Below are 20683 nucleotides of genomic sequence, written 5' to 3' on the forward strand. Positions count from 1 at the left end.
AGAATGGAGGTGTCAGAGCCTGGATGGAGGAAGGAAAATAGAAAAGCAACAGTATTTACAGAGCTCTTATTCTGAGTGACAGGGACTTGGAGGGGGAAGAGAGTTGTGGGTTTATTTTATTACTAATTTCTCTATTTTTGTGTGTTTTTGAAATGATTCAGAATTTAAAATTTTTTATCACAGTGGGATTACTGGGAAACACAAGGTTGGTTTGTTTGTTTGGTTTTTGTTTTAATGGAGTCTTGCTCTATTGCCCAGTCTGGAATGCAGTGGGCGCGGTCTCTGCTCACTGCAACCTCTGCCTCCCAGGTTCAAGAGATTCTCCTGCCTCAGCCTCCAAAGTAGCTGGGACTACAGGCTCCTGCCATCATGCCCAGCTAATTTTTGTATTTTTAGTAGAGACGGGTTTTGCCATGTTGGCCAGGCTGGTCTCAAACTCCCGACCTGAGGTGATCCTCCCACCTCAGCGTAAGCCACCACACTTGGCCCACAAGAGATTCTTTGTGAAACTGCAGAATAGTAAATAAGAATAGATACATAGACACAAATATACAAAATTTAAACAGAAAAAAAAAAAAGGCCTTTTTTTTTTTTTTTTTTTTTTTTTTTTGAGACGGAGTTTCGCTGTTACCCAGGCTGTAGTGCAATGGCGCAATCTCGGCTCACAACCTCCCAAAAAGGCCTTTCTTAAATGTCAGGCACAGTGTTAAATGCTCTTCTCGCTTTGTGGCATTCAATCCTCTCTGCAATTGTAAGACTAAGGCTGTGATTGTCCCCATCACATAGATGAAGAAACTGAGGCTCAGAAAAGTTAATCGCTGTTGCCTACAGTCATTCGGCCAGAAAGTGGCTGCGGCAGGAGAATCCCACACCTGCTGGTTTCTGTGAACCAGCCTGGGCGTTGGGTGCCTCTCCTGCCAGGCGAATCTCTGCAGACAGAAGCCCTTCCCCACCTCGGCCCACTCCCCTACGCACACAAGAAGCTTCTGTGTGGCTGACTTCGCAGCTCGCCAACTCCCCTATACCCCTCCACACATGCACACACACACACACACACACACACACACACACACACACAGAGAGAGAGAGAGAGAGAGAGACAGAGAGAGAGAGAGAGAGAGAGATACGCATTGGCCATCCGCAGACGGCGGGGAGGGCTGAGCGCGGTGGCGCGGCAGCTCGTGGAACAAAACCCACCGCGCAAGAGAACGCGCGGCTTGGCGCCTGCTTCCCGCCTGCTCTCAGGAGCGACCGCCAGCGGGCGCCCGAGATGGCAGGGGGCGTGGGAAGCCCACATCTGCCCAGCAGGTGCGCCCACCCCGAGCAAACAGCGGGCCGGGGCCCGGGGCCTTGGAGATAAGACCTGGACAGGATATATCCCGCACAAGAACCAGGGAGCAGGAGTGTGCAGGGTTCCAGCGACAGCAGCACTGGACTCGCCCAGAGGGCGGCGGGTGAGCGGCTGGGGCCCGGTGGAGCCGCCATGGACCCTGCAGGGGCAGCAGGTGAGCTCACCCTCCCGCGGCCCCGGAGATGTCCCGTGAGAACTACGAAGGACCCCCCACTGTACAGATAGGAAAACTAAGGCCCAAGAAGGCAGCCCACCGAGCTGCAAAAACAGGATTCGAACCCAGGGTTCCTGGTTCCCCTTCTCCCTTTCGAGGCCCCCGGCGCCTAGAAGTCACTAAACCTCTTTTCCTTCCAGTTCCCACCCCGCCCTGGCGCCCCATGCTGAAGCCGTGTTAGCTATTTTTCTGTTGCTGTTTCTTGGCAGAGAGGGCCAGCCGCCCCTAACCCAACCGCAGCCCCGCCCCCACCCCCACCCCCCGCCACCCCACCCCCAATTCTGTGAATGCGCCTATTCTGAGCGAGGCCTGTGCCTGCTTCTCACTCCAGGCGGTCTTCTTGTCCGGATTCTTCTCCCCTTTCCCCTCCCAGGCCTGGTAGAAGAACAGAAATCCCTTTGGCAGGGCCGGTCGTGGGAGGGTGACTAAGCTGGATGTGGCAGCGTTGGTGGAGGTGGGAGGGTGGGGAACCCTTCTCTAACTTGGGCCACAGCAAGGCCAGCATCCCTGGGCAGCATGAGGGTTAAGGCATGAAAGGCCATCCTTTCCCACTCAGAGACACCTCTGGGTCCCCAAATCTTGATTAAGGTTCCCCTCATGCTGTTCCTGGTCTGAGCCAACATCTCATCTGGCACCCTGCCTCCACCCCAGGAATCCTAGAAAGTCGAAATAGCGACTGCCCAAAGTTCATCACCTTTCCAAATCCCTCGTTCTACAAAGAAAGAAACTAGGTCCAGAGAGGGTGGTGTCTTGCTGAAGGGCACACAGCAATGTTATGGTGGGGTTGACACTAGAACCCAGGATTCCTCTGCAGAGTTCATCCTTGTGTTAAAAAGAAAGATTCAGAGATGCCCTGAGGTGGGGTTGAGGGAGAGGACCAGGAAGGGATGAGAGACCTGTAAATCATTTCTCAAATGTCCCTTAGGAACATTTCAGGGGATTCCTGGAGGGATGGATGAGAGTAGAAAAGGGATGACCCTATTTTGATGGCCTTGCTGGTGGGGGCTTGATTTCAAAAGGACCCTGCAGAAGTGGGGAAGGGTACTGCGAGTCAGACAGGGCACCACAGGCCATGCCTCTGCTAAAATACCGTCGCCTGATCTGGCTTGACACCTACTCCCCTGCAGACCCCGAAGTGCCTCCCAACCCTTTGACTCACCTGAGCCTTCGGGACAGATCAGAGATGCAGCTGCAGAGCGAAGCCGACAGGCGGAGCCTCCCGGGGACTTGGACCAGGTAACGGCGTGGCAGCGTGCCCTAGGTGGGGACTGCCAGGCAGCTGGAGCACGCAGAGGAGGCGGCCGCATTTAACCCAGGGCTGGCGGGTGGGGAGGGGAAGCACAGGCTGCAACCCCTCCCACTGGCAGGGAGGGATTCCCCCCTTCCTCCTGAGGGGGGGCAAGCCCAGCACCCCCTGCTCCTACCACCCTTGGAGCTGCAGACGGGGCCAGCTGCGGGCCAGGCTGGAATTCCGCGACTGGGGCAGCCACACTCGGCAGCCGGAATGCGTTGGAAGCTTAGGAGGCACTTCCTTGAGGAGAGCCCCAAGGGGTGGAGCGGTCCTGGCTGTGGTTGCTGACTGCCTGGCCTGGCTTTGGAGGGTGCGGTCCTACACTGTCCCCTCCAGGACTGAGGAGAGACTGGGTCCTGCCAAGAGGATAAAGGGCTCAGAAGGACAGCCTCAGTGTCCACGGCTCTCCTTAGGCCTCAACCTGCTAACCCCCCACATCTCTCCCCACCGCCACTCCTCTCCTCGCTCCCTGCAATCGCTATGGCACACCCACCCACGCCGATCCAGACCCCCAGGTTGGGAAGCCACCAGGCCTCTAGGCTCTAACCTGGCTCACTCCGCAGGACCCATGTTCTCTGCCTTGACTCCTGTAATCAAGGGAAGGAAAGTCCACACAGCGACAGGCCCCTTCTCATGGGAGAAAGGGAGGAATATGGCTTTAGCCCCAGAAAGGCTCAGATTCCCCCACGCCACCCCCCATCCTGGGGACAAGGTTTTGGGCCCTTTCCTGTTTGCAGGCGGGAGGCTAGAGAGCACTCCCAGGCCAGGAGTCCAGCAAAGGCTCCCCCTTCCCCCCACCCCTCACCCCCACACCCTGCTTCCCTAGGGTGGGGAAGCTTCATCTCTACCAATGCCATCAGTCCTAAAATACTCTTCTCCATCCCAAGGCCAGTATAAGTGTGGCCTTTGTGTCATAGCCACGTGTCCCTATGGCCCTGGGCTCCAATGGGCAAGACGCCAGACCTGCAGAGTGGAGCCTGGGTGGTCCCATGGGCTCTGTGCAGACCTCATTGAGTACCTTGCAGCCTAAATATTTAGCCTACAATTGGCAGCCCAGTCTCCTCCTTACCTAACGCTTCCTATCCCCGACCCCATGGGGGCACAGTGTAGAGCAGCCCCACCCTTCCCCACTCACTCTAACCCCCTGCCCGCTTCATTTTGCTCAACCCGAGTGACTGGACCCTGTGCCACCCTGACCCTTGGCTGTCCCTCCTCCAGCCCGTCAACCTGCCTGCCCCCCCACCCCCCACCCCCGCAGGTCATCCCCAGAGCACGCCACCATTCTTCGGGGAGGCGTGCGCAGGTGCCTGCAGCAACAGTGCGAACAGACTGTGCGGATCCTGCACGCCAAGGTGGCCCAGAAATCCTACGGAAACGAGAAGCGGTAGGTGCCTCGGTAGCCCCTCCCAGGTCTCTGCAGCTGTCGGCCCTATGCACCCCTGCATCCACCCACTGGGCCTCCTTTGGACCCAGAGGAGGCCTCAGGACTAAGATCTCAGCTATTGGTCAACCAGGGGCCTTGTCCCTCAGCCACCATTAGCCCCTGCTTTGGTCTATAGGCCCACACCAGGAGATTCCCTGTGAATCTCCTGTCTCCATTCATTCACTCATTCTCCCATTTATTCACTTATTCGTTCATTCAACAACTACTTACTGAATGTTTTTCATGTATGCACCGGGCTCTATGGGCACTGCTGGGCACTGCTGGGCACTGGGCATGCAGCTGAACAAGACAGAGACAGCCCCTGCTCTGTAGTCCACACTCTCACGCAAGTGTGGAAGAGACAGACAGTAAACTCCCCACAAATCAGTAAACAAGATACTTGCAGATTATGATGTGCACTACAAGGAAAACTGAACAAGGCCATTTGACAGAAACTGAAGGCAGAGGTTACATTCGCTAGAAAGGCCAAGGAGGTCGAGAGATCTTTTGGGAGGTAACATCAGAACTGAAACGTGAATGTTAAAATGGAGCCAGACTGGAGAAAATCTGGGGAAAGCGTGCTGCAATTAGAAAAAACAGAAGGGCGGGGTGCAGTGAATCACGCCTGTAATGCCAGCACTTTGGGAAGCAGAGGCAGCAGATCACCTGAGGTCAGGAGTTCCAGACCAGCCTGGTCAGCATGGTAAAACTCTCTCTCTACCACAAATACAAAATTAGCCGGGCGTAGTGGTGGGTGCCTGTAATCCCAGCTACTCGAAAGGAGGCAGGAAAATTGCTTGAACCCGGGAGGCGGAGGTTGCAGTGAGCCGAGAAGGCGCTATTGCACTCCAGCCTAGGCAACAAGAGCAAAACTCCGGGGCGGGGCAGGGGGCTGGCGGTGGGAACCAATAAGGTTTGGATATGAATGGGGTTTACAGTCATGAAAAAGCGTGGGGTAGAGCAGGAGGAAACGAAGATTTATGCTACTACCTGCCCTGCTTACAGGAGAGCCAAGGGAACATGGATGCACGAATCCAACGCTCACTTATCTCCGCAGGTTCTTCTGCCCCCCGCCCTGTGTCTACCTCTCGGGGCCCGGCTGGAGGGTGAAGTCGGGGCAGGGCCAAGGTGAGGGCGGACTCAAGGGCTGCCGGCCGCCTGCTCGGTAGGGAGGACCCGGAGGTTGGGCCCGGGAGAGGGGTGGTTCGCAGGCACAGTCTCCCCGCGCCCTCTGGTGGCAGGCGCTAAGCTTGCCTGGCACCTGCGTCCTTCCCGAGTCCTTCCAGAGCCAGTTCGCGTCCCTTTCCAGCTCACCAGGCGGGGGAGTCGGGGCCGACGGTCTGTGGTTACATGGGACTGGACAGCGCGTCCGGCAGCGCCGCGGAGACGCAGAAGCTGAATTTCGAGCAGCAGCCGGACTCCAGAGTGAGAGCGCACGGGAAGGGGTCCGAATCCTGCTCCCATCCCTGCCTCTCCTGGGAAAGGAGGGCTCCTTTACTCCCCTCCCAAAGCCAAGAGATCGGTGGGGAGACCAGGAGGCCGGGATCCCGCGTTAAGGCCAAGCCTGAGAGTGTGGGTGGTGGAGGGTCTGGTCACCACCGACGGGGCGGACGTCCGATATCTGGGAGAGGTTGGTTCATCCGACGGCGGAGGGCTGGGATAAGACGGCCCTGTCCCCGCGAGCCCCTTAGGAATTCGGCTGCGCCAAGACCCTGTACGTCTCAGATGCAGACAAGAGGAAGCACTTTCGGCTGGTGCTGCGGCTGGTGCTGCGCGGGGGCTTGGAGCTGGGCACCTTCCACAGCCGCCTCATCAAGGTCATCTCCAAGCCCTCGCAGAAGAAGCAGTCGCTGAAAAACACCGACCGTGAGCAGGGCGGGGCCTGACCGCGGGCCTGGGCGGGGAGGTGCAACCAAGCCCAGAGAGGCTAAATTGGGGCGCGGAGGTGGGGGTAGGCTGGGCTATAGGGGTGGGGTCAGAGTGGAAAAGGTGGAGTCGGAGCTGAGGGAGGAAGGGGTCTGGATGTGTGCAGCCCAGGCCTGGGGATGAGAAGAGCGGGAGGATGAAAAGCAGAGAGGAAAGGGACGGACACCAAACTCCAGGGTGGGAGTTGGGGGTCCCAAAGCAGACAAAAGTTGAATTAGGCAGGAGCTGAGCTAGGCAGGCAGGGATTGAACCAGGGACAGACTAAAAGTGACATAGGTGGGGCATGGTGGCTCATACTTGTAACCCCAACACTTTAGGAGGCCGAGCTTAGGGGATCACTTGAGCCTAGGAGTTCAAGACCAGCCTGGGCAACATGGCGAAACCTCATTTTTTATAAGAAAGAAGGAAAGAGGGAGGGACGGAGGGAGGGAGGGAGAGAGGGAAGGAAGGAAGGAAGGAAGGAAGGAAGGAAGGAAGGAAGGAAGGAAGGAAAGAGCTGGGCATGATGACCTGTGCCTGCAGTCCCAGCTACATGGGGAGCTGGGATCAGAGGATCGCTTGAGCCCAGGAGGTCGAGGCTACAGTGAGCTGTGATAGCACCACTGCAGTGCAGCCTGGGCAAGCGGGTGAGGTGCTGTCTCAAAAAAAAAAAAGGTGTTTTAATTTTGTTTCTTGAACTGAAAGATATCCAGGCAGCAAAGGGAGCAGACAAATGTTCTGAAGCGGGACTGTCTCCGGTATTACAGTCTTCATGCTTTGGGGCCTCACTCTCCAGCCCAGCCCATGTGTGTCACATTCTCTGCATGGATCTCAGGGGACCCCTCCAGGCGTGAACTGTGAACTGTGAATGCCCAGTGTGTCTAGGCCATGGGCATATTAGCCAGGCTGGCACAGGAGACAGAGGATTGGAAATTATCTGGAAAGTCCAAGGGACCAAGTCAGGCCAGGGCAATGCACTGGCTGCACCCCTAACCCTGACCCTAACCCTGACCCTAACCCTTACCCTAACCCTCAACCTAACCCTCACCCTAACCCTAACCCTCACCCTAACCCTGACCCTAACCCTAACCCTGACCCTCACCCTCACAGTGTGCATATCCTCCGGCTCAAAGGTCTCCCTCTTCAACCGCCTGCGATCCCAGACGGTCTCTACACGCTACCTCTCTGTGCAGGACGGGGCCTTTGTGGCCAGTGCACGACAGTGGGCTGCCTTCACGCTCCACCTGGGTAATGACATCTGCAACCCCCGGGGCGGGGCACTTCCCATACACTAGCTTATTTAACCTTCACCGTGACTTCTTAAGGAAGGTCAACTCTGCCCCATGTGATTAAGGCTCAGAAACACAAAAAGATTTGTCCACAGTCCCCATGAGCTGCTGACTGATGAGAGCTATTCTGACTCCATTATCCATGCCCTTTCCCCTCATAACAACTAAGCTGCCTGCCCCCACCTCTGTCCCACCCAGGGTGGACACTTGTGAGGATGGCCTCGAATGACCCCTCCAGAATTAGACCCTTCAGTCTTAGCTGCTCCCCTAAGTACCACCCCTTCCCACAAGGCCCATGTGTGATGTGAGGAAGAGCTAGAGGCAAGAAGACAGAGTTTAAAGCAGAAGCTTCGGGGCCCCTGAAAACCTTGCCGCTTCCTTTGTTTGACCCCCAGCTGATGGGCACTCTTCCCAAGGAGACTTCCCACGGCGAGAGGGCTACGTTCGCTACGGCTCCCTGGTGCAGCTTGTCTGCACAGTCACCGGGATCACATTACCCCCCATGGTACAGGAAGGGAGGGCATGCCTGGACGGGTCCCCTGAGATCCATGCAGAGAATGTGGCACACGTGGGCTGGGCTGGAGAGTGAGGCCCCAAAGCATGAAGACACCTATTCTCACTCAGTCTTTCGTGGGACCGGACAGAAGTCAAAGGGCAGGGAGAATCCACTAGTGCCCGTGTGGCTATTGGAGTAGCAGAGAGCTGGCTGGGAGGGCAGCCTCTGGACGCCCGGGCACCTTGCCATCACTCTTCCTACCACCCTTCCACTGCAGATCATCCGTAAAGTAGCCAAGCAGTGTGCACTCCTAGATGTGGATGAGCCCATCTCCCAGCTGCACAAGTGTGCATTCCAGTTTCCAGGCAGTCCCCCAGGAGGGGGAGGTACCTACTTATGCCTTGCCACAGAGAAGGTGGTGCAATTTCAGGTAAGAAGCAGAGAATACCAGCACCAAGTGTCCTGGAAAGTGAGAATACAGAGAACCACAGAATGTAAGGTCATCATCATGGTCATGATTGCTACTTCCTGAGCAATACTGCCTCCCATGGAACATTGAAATCATAGACTCCCAGGACAGAATCAAAGGATGTAGAAAAATAGTAGTAAGTCATAGTATGAAGCAATATTCCTTCCTAAAGAATTTTAGAGTCATATAATATTGGGACTCTAGCCAGGCACAGTTGGCTCATGCCTGTAATCTCAGCACTTTGGAAGGCTGAGGTAGGCGGATCACCTGAGGTCAGGAGTTCAAGATTAGACTGGCCAACATGGTGAAACACTGTCTCTACTAAAAATACCAAAATTAGCTGGGCGTGGTTGCAGGTGCCTGTAATCTCAGCTACTCAGGAGGCTGAGGCAGGAGAATGGCTTGAACCCGGGAGGTGGAGGTTGCAGTGAGCCAAGATCACTCCACTGCACTACATGCTCAGCAATAAGAGTGAGATTCCATCTCAAAAAATATAGATAGATAGATAGATAGATAGATAGATAGATAGATAGATAGAGATATAAAATTGTAGAATGTAAATAAAAATCATAATAGGTAATAGCAGAGAATTATTGAGCAAAGACTATTCAAAGCATAAAGACACAGAATGTAGGAAATTCTAGAATGTGGAAAATAATATTTATCATTAAGCAGTGTTACTCCCAAAAGAATATTATCATAGAATGTTAGGAGATAGAATAATATGTGGAAAATAGCTAGTATTACTCCTTCCCAAAGAATATTCCTTCCCAAAGGAACAATATTCCTTCCCAAAGAATATTAAAATTGTAGATGCACGGCCAGGCGCGGTGGCTCAAGCCTGTAATCCCAGCACTTTGGGAGGCCGAGGTGGGTGGATCATGAGGTCAAGAGATCGAAACTATCCTGGTCAACATGGTGAAACCCCGTCTCTACTAAAAATACAAAAAATTAGCTGGGCATGGTGGCGCATGCCTGTAATCCCAGCTACTCAGGAGGCTGAGGCAGGAGAATTGCCTGAACCCAGGAGGCGGAGGTTGCGGTGAGCCGAGATCGCGCCATTGCACTCCAGCCTGGGTAACAAGAGCGAAACTACGTCTCAAAAAAAAAAAAAAAAAAAAAAAATGTAGATGCACAATGTTAAAAAAAAAAAAAAAAATCCATACTGAATTCTAGAATCCCAAGAAAAAAAGATCCCTAGAAATCAGCTAGCCCAAGCTGGGCTTAATGGCTCATGCCTGTAATCCCAATACTTTAGGAGGCTGAGGCGGGAGGATCACTTGAGGTCAGCAGTTTGAGACCAACCTGGTCAACATGACAAGACTCCATCTCTACTAAAAATACAAAAATTAGCTGGGTGTCATGGGACACACCTGTAATCCCAGCTACTCAGAAGGCGGAGGCAGGAGAATCACTTGAACCCAGAAGGCGGAGAGTGCAGCAAGCTGAGATTGTGCCACTGTACTTCAGCCTGGGTGACAGAAAGAAAGAAAGAGAGAGAGAGAGGAAGGAAGGAGGAAAGGAGGGAAGGAGAGAGGGAGGGGGAAAAAGGAGGAAGGAAGGAAAGAGGGAAGGGAGGGAGGGAAGGAGAGAGGAATGACGGGAGGAAAAGAGAAAAAAGAGAGAAGGAAGAAAGGAAGGAAGGAAGGAGGGAGGGAGGGAGGGAGGAGGGCTGGGAGAGAGAGAAGGAAAGAAGGAAGGAAAGAAGAAAGAGGCAGAAAAGGAGGGAGGTAGGGAGGAAGGCTGAGGGAGAGAGAGAGAAAAAAAGAAAGGAAAAAAGGAAGGAAGGGAAGGAAGGAGGGAGGGAGGGAGGAAGGAGAACGAAATCAGCAAGCCCAACGAGCTTACTTAACTCTGAAAGAACTTAAGGGCACTGTCCAAGCTGAAGAGACGGGTAAACGCCAGAGCCTGGGATAGGTATCCAGTTGGTCTAATGCAGAAGCCCACGCGCCATGCTGGCTCCTCACGCTAGTGGCCATCGTGAGAAGCTTCGGCCTAGTGCCCTCGGGTCTCCTCCCAGGCCTCTCCCTGCCCCAAGGAGGCGAACAGGGCTCTGCTTAACGACAGCTCTTGCTGGACCATCATCGGCACCGAGGCGGTGGAATTCTCCTTCAGCACCAGCCTGGCGTGTACGCGGGAGCCGGTCACGCCGGTGCCCCTCATCAGCACCCTCGAGGTGAAGCTGCGCTAGGGGCGTTGGGCGGAGGGTACCTTCCTGCACGGGGTGCCAGTGGGAGGAGGGCAGCAGGTTCCCGCCCTGCTCGGTTCTTTCACCTCACCTGGTCGCACCTTCCCCCAGCTGAGCGGCGGAGGCGATGTGGCCATGCTGGAGCTCCACGGAGAGAACTTCCACGCGGGGCTCAAGGTGTGGTTTGGGGACGTGGAAGCAGAAACCATGTACAGGTACGGAGTGGGGAGGCGGCAACCTTGGACCCCGGGGAGCGCTGGCGAGGGGCGGCGCGCGCATCAGCCGAGTCGCCGCAGCCCTCACCCTGGTGCCCCACCCCTAGGAGCCCGCGGTCCCTGGTGTGCGTGGTGCCGGACGTGGCGGCCTTCGGTAGCGATTGGCGCTGGCTGCGCGCTCCCATCACAGTGCCCGTGAGCCTGGTGCGCGTCGACGGGATCTTCTACCGTAGTGCCTTCTCCTTCACCTACACCCCGGAATACAGCGTGCGGCCGGGTCCCCCCGGCACCCCCGAGCCCGCCACCGGCGCGGACGCGCTCCTGGAGAGCATCCATCAGGAGTTCACGCGCACCAACTTCCACCTCTTCATTCAAACTTAGGCGCGCGCCCGGGTGCCCCGGCTGCCCACCGCGGAGGGCTGCGCCCACGCCAGGCACAGGGACGTACTTCTGGGTCCTAGGCCCTGCTTCCTTGCCCCTTTGCTGCAGACGGGCAGCTGAAGGCTCACCCTAGAAACCGGGCCTGGTGGCTCTTACCCGGGTCACTCCCTCGTCCTTACACATCCAGGAAGACACAACCTGAGTGGCGCGGTCTTGGTGTCTATCGTATGTGGCACTCCCTGTCTTCATCTCTTCTCGCTCTGTCTCTAAACCTCTCTCCCCTGCCCCACAGTAACTTCCATCTATAGATCTATTTGTGTGGTCCTGTCCCTCTGTCCTTTTCCCTCTCCAGCTCCGCCTGCCTCTCACACACAATTTCACATGCCCGGAGAAGCCAAGTCTGGAACACTTACCCTCCAGGCATCCGTGTCCACTCTTGAAGAGAAAACACACAGCTTCACACACTCAGGCATGGGGTGCAAGCTCTTGGGACGCCAGGACTCTGGAGCATCAGGTTCTGCCTGGGATATTAGATCCCCCTGGAGCACCGGGTCTCTCTGAGCACTGGGTCTCACCTGGGGCACCAGTTCCCACCTAGAGCACTGTGCCTTGCCCTGGAGCGCGAAGACCTGCTACTCTCTAGACTCTCTCTGACTGTGGCCAGGAATAGCATTCTTGCTCGTGTTTGCTCCCTGGCCTGCAGCTTTGGTGGCTGGGCAGGTGCCTGGGACAGTGAGGAGGTTTTGCCGCCTTAACTGTCCCCCGAGTCACTTCTTTCACAGACCCAGCAGAGGCAGTCCTGAGGATCAGGGGTTAAAATCAACCTCTATCCAAGGCAGAGTTCAGTCTGTATGAGCCATCTCCCCAAGTGCACCTCCCGCCATCCTCACACCCACACACCCAAAAGGGGACCTGCACAGAAAACAAAGAACCACAGGTCTGATGGTCAAAAAGGTCACCTTTTTGACCTTTTCTGGAGGAGGAACAGGGTTCAGAGGCAGCTGGCATCCTGAGTTCTTGCCCCTGCCCTGGGGATGTTACCCTACTATCTCTCCATCCCAAGCAAGGGTGCAGCGCAGGCCCAGAGGCGACCACAGGACCCTTTCAAAACCAAGTTTTCCCAGGATAGCCCTGGACAGAACTCCTGGGATTGACTAAGCGTTAATGTAGCTGAGAGAGGGGCCTCTCAGCATGGGGCTGATGGACAGAATCACAATCTATTCCTCATCAGCCTACCCACCGTCTACCTAGTCTGTGCTTTATAGGGAAGAAGAAGAAAAAAAAAAGGCAGAACACTGGCTTGGACTATTGGAATCAAGGACACAGATAGGTATCACGGGTGCCAGCCACCTGTACCAGCCTCTGGTGGTGCCTGATGGGAAAACTGGTCTGAAAAGTGGGTTCCAGTTTCTAACCCTCTGGAGAAGAGCTTGACCTCCTAAGGAAGAGCTCGTTTCCTGTAACCTCCTCCCCCAGAGTATGCAAAGTCCCATGAGAAAGAAGAAACTAACAATACCCAAAGGAGAGGAAATGGGATATACTCTTTAGACGTCCCAAAGTCTTGACTAAGTTCCATCATCTGCCATCATCATCAGGCTGCAATCCACTGTGAAGGGTGAGGAAGAAGCCTGTGACCCCTGAATATGAATCTTGGCTCAGGAATGCAGGGAATTAGTTGAATGGGAAATGTCCCTGCAATGAGTGCGGTACGTGACAGTGTTGAAGCAGACAGCCACGTGGAAGGAGGCTGGGAAGAGTGTCATAGTACACCACGTGGGGAACTGGGGCTTAGGCGCTCATCATCCAGCCCTGCCCCTAAAGCTTTCCTCCACCACTCGCCAAAGCAGGAGTCTCAGAAGCCAATAATCTAAGTTGGACCAAAAGCCCAGGACCAGCCACAGAGCTCTTAGTCCTCACCCCTCCCAGGGAATCCTGTAGTGTCACCAAGATATGCATCTGGAAGTCTGTGACCAAAGCTCCAGCCCTGGCCTACCTTCTGAGTTCCAGCTGCTGAAGCTGTCCTTAGAGGCTTCCTTGCACTGAGCCTGAAGCCATCTAACACCAAACCCCTTTCCCTCTCCACCTGCCTTGCAGCACCAGCTCTAGCTCCTTCCCCCGCACCACCTGGTCACCCAGGCCTGAGGACTCCACCTCCCCTTCCGCATTACAATAAGCGTCCTGTTTTCCTCTCCCTCCAGTTCTGCCCTGCCAGGTCTACGTCTTCTCTTCCAAAATTTCCCAAACTACTCCAGGTAGAACCAGCTATATAATTTGTGGGGCCCAGTGTGAAATGGCCCTTTGTTCAAAAATTATTAAGAATTTCAATTTGACTGAACACAGGATCTAAAAAAAAAAAAAAAAACGCGGGTGAGGTGGCTCATACCTGTGGGTGGATAATGAGGTCAAGAGTTCAAGACCATCCCGGCCAACGTGGTGAAATCCTGTCTTTACTAAAACACAAAAATTAGCCGGGCGTGGTGGTGTGCACCTGTAATCCCAGCTACTCAGGAGGCTGAGGCAGCAGAATCACTTGAACCTGGGAGGCAAAGGTTGCAGTGAGCTGAGATGGCGCCATTGCACTCCAGCCTGGCGACAGAGCAAGACTCTGTCTCAAAAAAAAAAAAAAAAAAAAAAAAGAATTTCAAGACAGCCACAGAAGATGACGAAACCAAGTACCAAGTGCAGGGCCCTTCCAGCACAGATTGCAAGCCCATGAAGCCAGTCCTGGCCCAAGGCATTTTTCTTATATTCCCACAGAACCTCAGTGGGACCATGTGGGCTGCCCACTGTGGCTCAAAGGTTTTGCGACATGCCCATTGTCCCCTCTAGGCTGTCCGCTTCATGGGGAAAGGAGCTCTTATCTCTGCATGTCCTAAAGGGTGCATCCAGATGCCTTGCATGTTGAGCTGGTGCTCAATAAACAGCGAATTGCATTACATTGCATTGGTGGATATTTAGATATTGCTAATGCAAAGTGAAACCAGCAGGTGGCACTGTTCTCCACCCAAGGATTAAAATCTCATTTTATTTATATTTAAAAACCAGGCCTCAATCCCAGCACTTTGGCAGGCCAAGGTGTAAGGATAGCTTAAGCTCAGGAGTTCGAGACCACCCTGGGCAACATAACAAGAGTCCCCTGTCTCCACAAAAAAATTTTAAAATTACCCGGTGTGGTGGTGCATGCCTGTAGTCCCAGCTGTGGGGTGGTGGCAGGGGGATCCTGAGGTGGGAGGATCGCTGGAGCCCAGGTAGTAGAAGCTGCAGTGAGCTGTGATTGTGCCACTGCACTCCAGCATGGGTGACAGAGGAAGACCCTTTGGGGGTTTATGCACACGACTCTACATACTTCCAGGGAATTTCCAAACACTAAAACCTGTTTATGGATTAATTTTGTCCTCTTTGTATTAGAATCATTTACCAAGCTATAAAAATTAGATATACTTGCCACATCACAGAACAATTTTATTAAAATCTCTAGGTGTGGAGCTCAGACATCTGTATTGTTTGAAACCCTCCCATATGAATCTAGTGAGCAGCCAGGATTGAGTCATTGCCATACTCAGTATTTCTTCCTAATTTTATAGATGGGGAAACTGAGGCTCTAAGACAAGAGGCTAAGGCCACAGCAGAAGGCAAAGCCTACAGTTAATTCAAATCCTGCACTCCTACCACTAAATCTGGGGCTCTGAGTTTCTCTTAATTGTCATTCTCCTACGCTGCTGTGTGTGGGTGACGTGTGTGTTACAGAGGGTGAGGATGGGGCATGTAGTGAGGACAAGGCCAAGACCTCCCAGTTTACCAGCTCTCATGCTGCCTGGTGTTCCACTGTTATTAACAAGCTAGTTGCCCATTTTAAGTATTGACCTTGGGCGCGCTCTCTCTCTCTCTCTCTCTCTCTCTCTCTTCTTAACTTCTATTAAGTTATAACTACACAGACAGCTGAGGGCACAGACCTGTGAAGATGGCAAGGGAAAGAGGAAGTGGTTTTAAGGGAAGTGAAACCCATAATACATCTATACAGTTTTGGTCAGATGTGGTGGCTCACGCCTGTAAACCACTTTGGGAGGCTGAGGCAGGCAGATCACTTGAGGTCAAGAGTTCCAGACCAGCCTGGCCAACATGGTGAAACCCCGTCTCTAGTAAAAATACAAAAATAGGCTGGTCCCGGTGGCTCACGCCTGTAATCCCAGCACTTTGGGAGGCTGAGGCAGGTGGATCACCTAAGGTCAGGAGTTCAAGATGAGCCTTGCCAACATGGTAAAATCCCATCTCTACTAAAAATACAAAAATTAGCTGGGCGTGGTGGCTGACATGTGCCTGTAATCCCAGCTACTCGGAGACTGAGATAGGAGAATCGCTTCAACCCAGGAGGCAGAGGTTGCAGTGAGCTGAGGTCATGCCACTGCACTCCAGCCTGGGTGACACAGCAAGACTCTGTCTCAAAAAAAATAAAAATATGGAAAACAGAGAGATCCAAGATGGCTGATCACTAGCAGCTCGGGATTGTAGCTCCCACTGAAAACGCAAAGAACGAGAGGACGCCACACCTTCACATGAATTCTTGTTGCTCACGCACCAGGAGATTCCCAGCGGAGGAGCCCCACGGGTCGCCATCGCGACTCTTGTGACCAGCGAGGCGGTTTTGCCGGCGCCTCAGAGCGTCGGTTCTCGGTGCAGAGTCAGAAAAGCACCATCAATCTTAACGCCGCTGATTTGGTCGGCGCAGTGGGTTGCTCAGATTTCGGCGCTGAGAATCAATAAGTTGGACGTCCACTCAGAAACCCAATTACAAAGACGGTAATTATAAAGACCACAGATGGATAAATCTACAACGAAGGGAAGAAAACAGTCAGAAAAGGCTGAGAATACCCAAGATAAGAACGCCTCTTCCTCAGCAGGGGATCCCAGTTCCTCATCAGCAACGAAACAAGGCTTGATGGAGAACGAGTGTGTTCCAATTACAGAAGCAGGCTTCAAAACGTGGATAATAAGAAACTTCTGTGAATTAAAAGAACTTGTTCTAACCCAATCCAAAGAAACTAAGAACTTTGAAAAAAGGTTTGACGAAATGTCAACAAGAATACAAAATTTAGAGAGGAAAATAAGTGAATTGATGGAACTGAAAAACAATACAAGAACTACGTGAAGTATGCACAAGTTTTAACAGCCGAATTGATCAAGCAGAAGAAAGGATATCAGAGGTCGAAGACCAACTCAATGAAATAAAACAAGAAGACAAGATTAGAGAAAAAAGGATAAAAAGGAATGAGCAAAGTCTCCAAGAAATATGGGACTATGTGAAAAGACCTAATCTATGCTTGATAGGTGTACCTGAATGTGACGAAGAGAATGAATCCAAGCTGGAAAATATGCTTCAGGATATTATTCAGGAAAATTTTCCCAACTTAGTAAGGCAGGATAATATTCAACTTCAGGTAATACAGAGACCACAAAGATATTCCTCAAGAAGAGCAACTCCAAGGCACATAATCGTCAGATTCACCAGGGTTGAAATGAAGGAGAAAATACTAAGGGCAGCCAGAGAGAAAGGTCAGGTTACCCACAAAGGGAAGCCTATCAGACTCACAGCAGATCTCTCAGCAGAAACCCTATTAGCCAGAAGAGAGTGGGGACCAATATTCAACATCCTTAAAGAAAAGAACTTTCAACCAAGAATTTCACATCCAGCCAAACTAAGCTTCACAAGTGAAGGAAAAATAAAGTTTTTTTGTGAACAAGCAAGAGAATTCATCACCACCACGCCTGCTTTACAAGAGCTTCTGAAAGAACCACTACACATAGAAAGGAACAAACAGTATCAGCCTTTCTAAAAAATACCAAAAAGAGCATCAATATAATGAAGAATTTACACCAACTAATGGGCAAAATAGCCAGCTAATATTAAATGACAGTATTAAACTCGCATATATCATTATTAATTCTAAATTTAAATTGACTAAATTCCTCGATTCAAAGACAGGCAATTTGGACAAAAAACTAAAACTGTATGCTGCATCCAGCCCCATCTCACATTCAAGGATACACAAAGACTCAAAACAAGGGATGGAGAGAGACTTACCAACCAACCAGAGAGCAAAAATAAATAAATAAAAAGCAGAAGTTACAATTTTTGCCTCTGATAAAATAGTATTTAAAGCAACAAAGATCAACAGAAGCAAAGAAGGACATTATTTAATGATAAAAGAATCAATGCAACAACAAGAGTTAAAGGTCCTAAATATACACGCACCCAATACAGGAATACCCAGACATACAAGACTTATAAAGAGACTTAGACTCCCACACAATAATAGTGGGAGACTTCAACATAAATATTAGACAGATCAATGCGACAGAAAATTAACAACGATATCTAGGACTTGAACTCAGATCTGGAACAAGTAAACGTAATTAACATTTATAGAACTCTCCACTTTACACAAAATATATACTCTTATCAGTACCACATCATATCAACTTAGAAGTTTAAACGAAATGTTGGTTGGCTCCTTGTTTGTTATTCTCTTCCCTCATTTTCTTTAATGTCTCCATTATAGGACAATTATAGGCATACCCATATTTAGACTGCATTCTAGCCCGGGCAATAAAGCAATACCCCCATCCTCTCTCCCTCTTCCTCTTTCTCTTTCTTCCTCTTCTTTATTCTTTTTCTTATTTAAAAAAAAAAAAAAAACTGACTCTGCCTCATGAGAACATACCTGTGTCCCAAGCACTGGTCCTCAAGGGGTTGTGGCTTAGAAACCAAAGGAAAAAAAATAAAATAAAATAAAATAAAATAAAAATACGAATACAAAAATTTGCCAGGCATGATAGCGTACGCCTGTAATCCCAGCTACTTCAGTGGCTGAGGCACAAGAATCGCTCAAACCCAAGAGGCGGAGGTTGCAGTGAGCCGAGATTGTGGCACTGCACGCCAGCCTGGGCAACAGAGCGAGACTGTCTCAAAAAAACACAAACTAACAACAACAACAAATATCTATAAGGTTTTGCCACAGGTCAGCTCTAAGCATACTCACCGAAAGGGCCCCCTAGAGAGGCCTGGCTCTGTTCCAGACCCCAAGGGACAAAGGCAGGCAGGGTAGCGGTGACATAACCATGCATTTAGAGGGCAAAATGATAAACCCCCACTACGGCTGACTGCTTACCACCAGTTGGGCACTTTCACCTTTGCTATCTAATGTAACCTAATCATAAACCTTGTGGCATCCTGTCATATTTACGGGTCCTCAAGGAGAGAGAATTATACATGTCGTATATATCACGGGGCAGAAATCTTGCAGGCCATCTTAGAATTCTGTCTTCTCCCAAAACAACATAGCAAAGCACTGGAAGGGGAGTTGTGTTTCCCTTGCAGACCTTCCCACACCCCATGCAGGTATTGTCCCATGCTTTGCTGCCTCCGAAGATTGGCAAGATTATGAGCAAAACGTGGACCCCTGCCTGGTTTCTGTACTAAGTGGTTATCACATTCGCCTCACCGGCGAAAGGGCCCTCTTTCGAGACTGGGCCAAAACATCAGGTTTTTTTCCCCTGAAATCTAGTTAAACCTGTGACTACATTTTGGCCAGGCCTGGTGGCTCTTGCCTGTAATCCCAACACTTTGGGAGGCCGAGGCAGGTGGATCGCATGAAGTCAGAAGTTCAAGACCAGCCTGGACAACGTGGTAAAACCCTGTCTCTACTAAAAATATAAAAATTAGCTGGGAACACGCTAATTACAGGCTCGTGCCTGTAATCTCAGCTACTTGGGAGGCTGAGGCAGGAGAATCACTTGAACCTAGGAGGCAGAGGTAGCAGTGAGCTGAGATCATGCCACTGTGCTCCAGTGTGAGCGAAAGAGTGAGACTCCACCTCAAAAAATAAAAATAAAAGCCAAAAAGTGGACTAATAGTATCCAAAATCCATTGTGCATCCACTGCCCAATCCTCAGAAATAATATGATACCAACCAGAGTTGGCTCTCCAGACAGAGAGGTTGACCCCCATGGGGCTATGCCACCCAGCCTTTAAGATGGTTTCCAATGAGTCTTGTCTCCAGGTGCTCCTGACCCTGAGTAGTCTCCTCTCACAATGAATAGGGCTGACCTGTGTGACCCAGACAATATTATGGAAGAGCTAGTGGGTGACTTCCAAGCTAAGTCATAAAAGTCACTATAGCTTCCACTTGGGTCTCCTGGATCACTCGCTCTGAGAGAAGTCAGCTGTCGCACCACAAAGCCTGTCAATCAGCAATGAGGAACTGAGGCCTCCTGCCAATAGCCAACACCAAGCCGTCAGAACTGTAACTGAGCCATCCTGGAAGTGGATCCTCCAGCCCAGTCAAGCTTTCAGCCGACAGCAGGCCCTGGCCAATGCTGTGACTGTAACTTCACGATATGGAGCCAGAATCATCCAGCTAATACTCCTGAATTCTGACTCACAAAAACAGTGTGAGATAATATTTATGTTGTTACAAGCCCCTAAGATTGGGGGTAATTTTAAATATCAATAGATTATATGGGGGCCTTCTTAAGGTAATACTTCACTCAAAAAGATGGCACTGATGATAATAACACCATATATTGAGTACTTACTGTATACTAAGCTCTGACTTACCTCCCTGCAGGCTGTTGGAGCACAAGATAACAGCTGGTAAGGCCCGGGGCGGTGGCTCAAAGCCTGTAATCCCAGCACTTTGTAAGGCCAAGACAGGCGGATTGCCTGAGGTCATAAGTTCGAGACCAGCCTGGCCAACATGGTAAAACCTTATCTCAACTAAAAATACAAAATTAGCCAGGTGTGGTGGTGCATACCTGTAATCCCAGCTACTCAGGAGGCTGAGGCAGGAGATTCACTTGAACCCGGGAGGCGGAAGTTGCAGTGAACCGAGATTATGTCACTGTACTCCAGCCTAGGCAACAAGAGTGAAACTCCGTCTCAAAATAAATAAATAAATAAACAGCTGGTGAAAGCTGAACCATAAACCCAGAGGTCCTGACTCAGCCTCATACCATCCAAAGCAGCCCTAACAGGAATTTCTGCAACTGGAAATGTTCTGTGTCTGCGCCACCTGACACAGTAGCCACTACTCACATGTGGCCAGTGAGCACTTAAAACGAGGCTAGTGAACTAAGAAGAGAACTTTTATGTTTAAAACTGTAATTAATTCAAATATATAATAATATAGCCACAGTGCCCAGTGACTACCATAGATCAGCAGACTACTACAGTACAGATCTAACAGATGTGAGGGCCTTCTACAAGAGAAGTTACAAGAACAGAGAACCTCTCAACCTCATGGGACTCAAAGAAACAGTGGAACAAAGTCTCAGGAGAGATTTAAACTGACGGGATTTGAGACCAGACTGACTGCTTCAGATGGGGTTTGTGGGGTATGAAACAACCCCCAGAAAGGAGGCCTTAGGTGATATAAAATCCTTGAAAGGCAGTCATCTAGAGCCTG

General features: G+C 51.4%; 1 protein-coding gene across 2 annotated transcripts; it reads left to right on the forward strand.

The window, feature by feature from the left end:
- The first annotated feature begins 15 nt into the window (after window positions 1-15).
- On the forward strand, window positions 16-15091 carry RBPJL (recombination signal binding protein for immunoglobulin kappa J region like). 2 transcript variants are annotated; one of them, XM_039479396.2, is made up of 12 exons: window positions 16-1505; window positions 2693-2801; window positions 4115-4240; window positions 5337-5407; window positions 5589-5704; window positions 5971-6145; window positions 7295-7432; window positions 7869-7978; window positions 8247-8399; window positions 10459-10614; window positions 10738-10841; window positions 10949-15091. In XM_039479396.2, exons 1-12 carry the CDS (start codon window positions 1484-1486, stop codon window positions 11220-11222), a joined length of 1554 nt encoding a protein of 517 aa, XP_039335330.2. In that variant the 5' UTR covers window positions 16-1483; the 3' UTR covers window positions 11223-15091. The 2 variants fall into 2 exon arrangements, with proteins under 2 accessions (XP_039335330.2, XP_074262683.1); XM_074406582.1 differs by lacking the exon at window positions 16-1505 and having other exon boundaries at window positions 2582-2801.
- Window positions 15092-20683: the final 5592 nt, after the last annotated feature.

The sequence above is a fragment of the Saimiri boliviensis genome, chromosome 9 (genome assembly GCF_048565385.1).
Source record: "Saimiri boliviensis isolate mSaiBol1 chromosome 9, mSaiBol1.pri, whole genome shotgun sequence".
NCBI classification, from domain to species: domain Eukaryota; kingdom Metazoa; phylum Chordata; class Mammalia; order Primates; family Cebidae; genus Saimiri; species Saimiri boliviensis.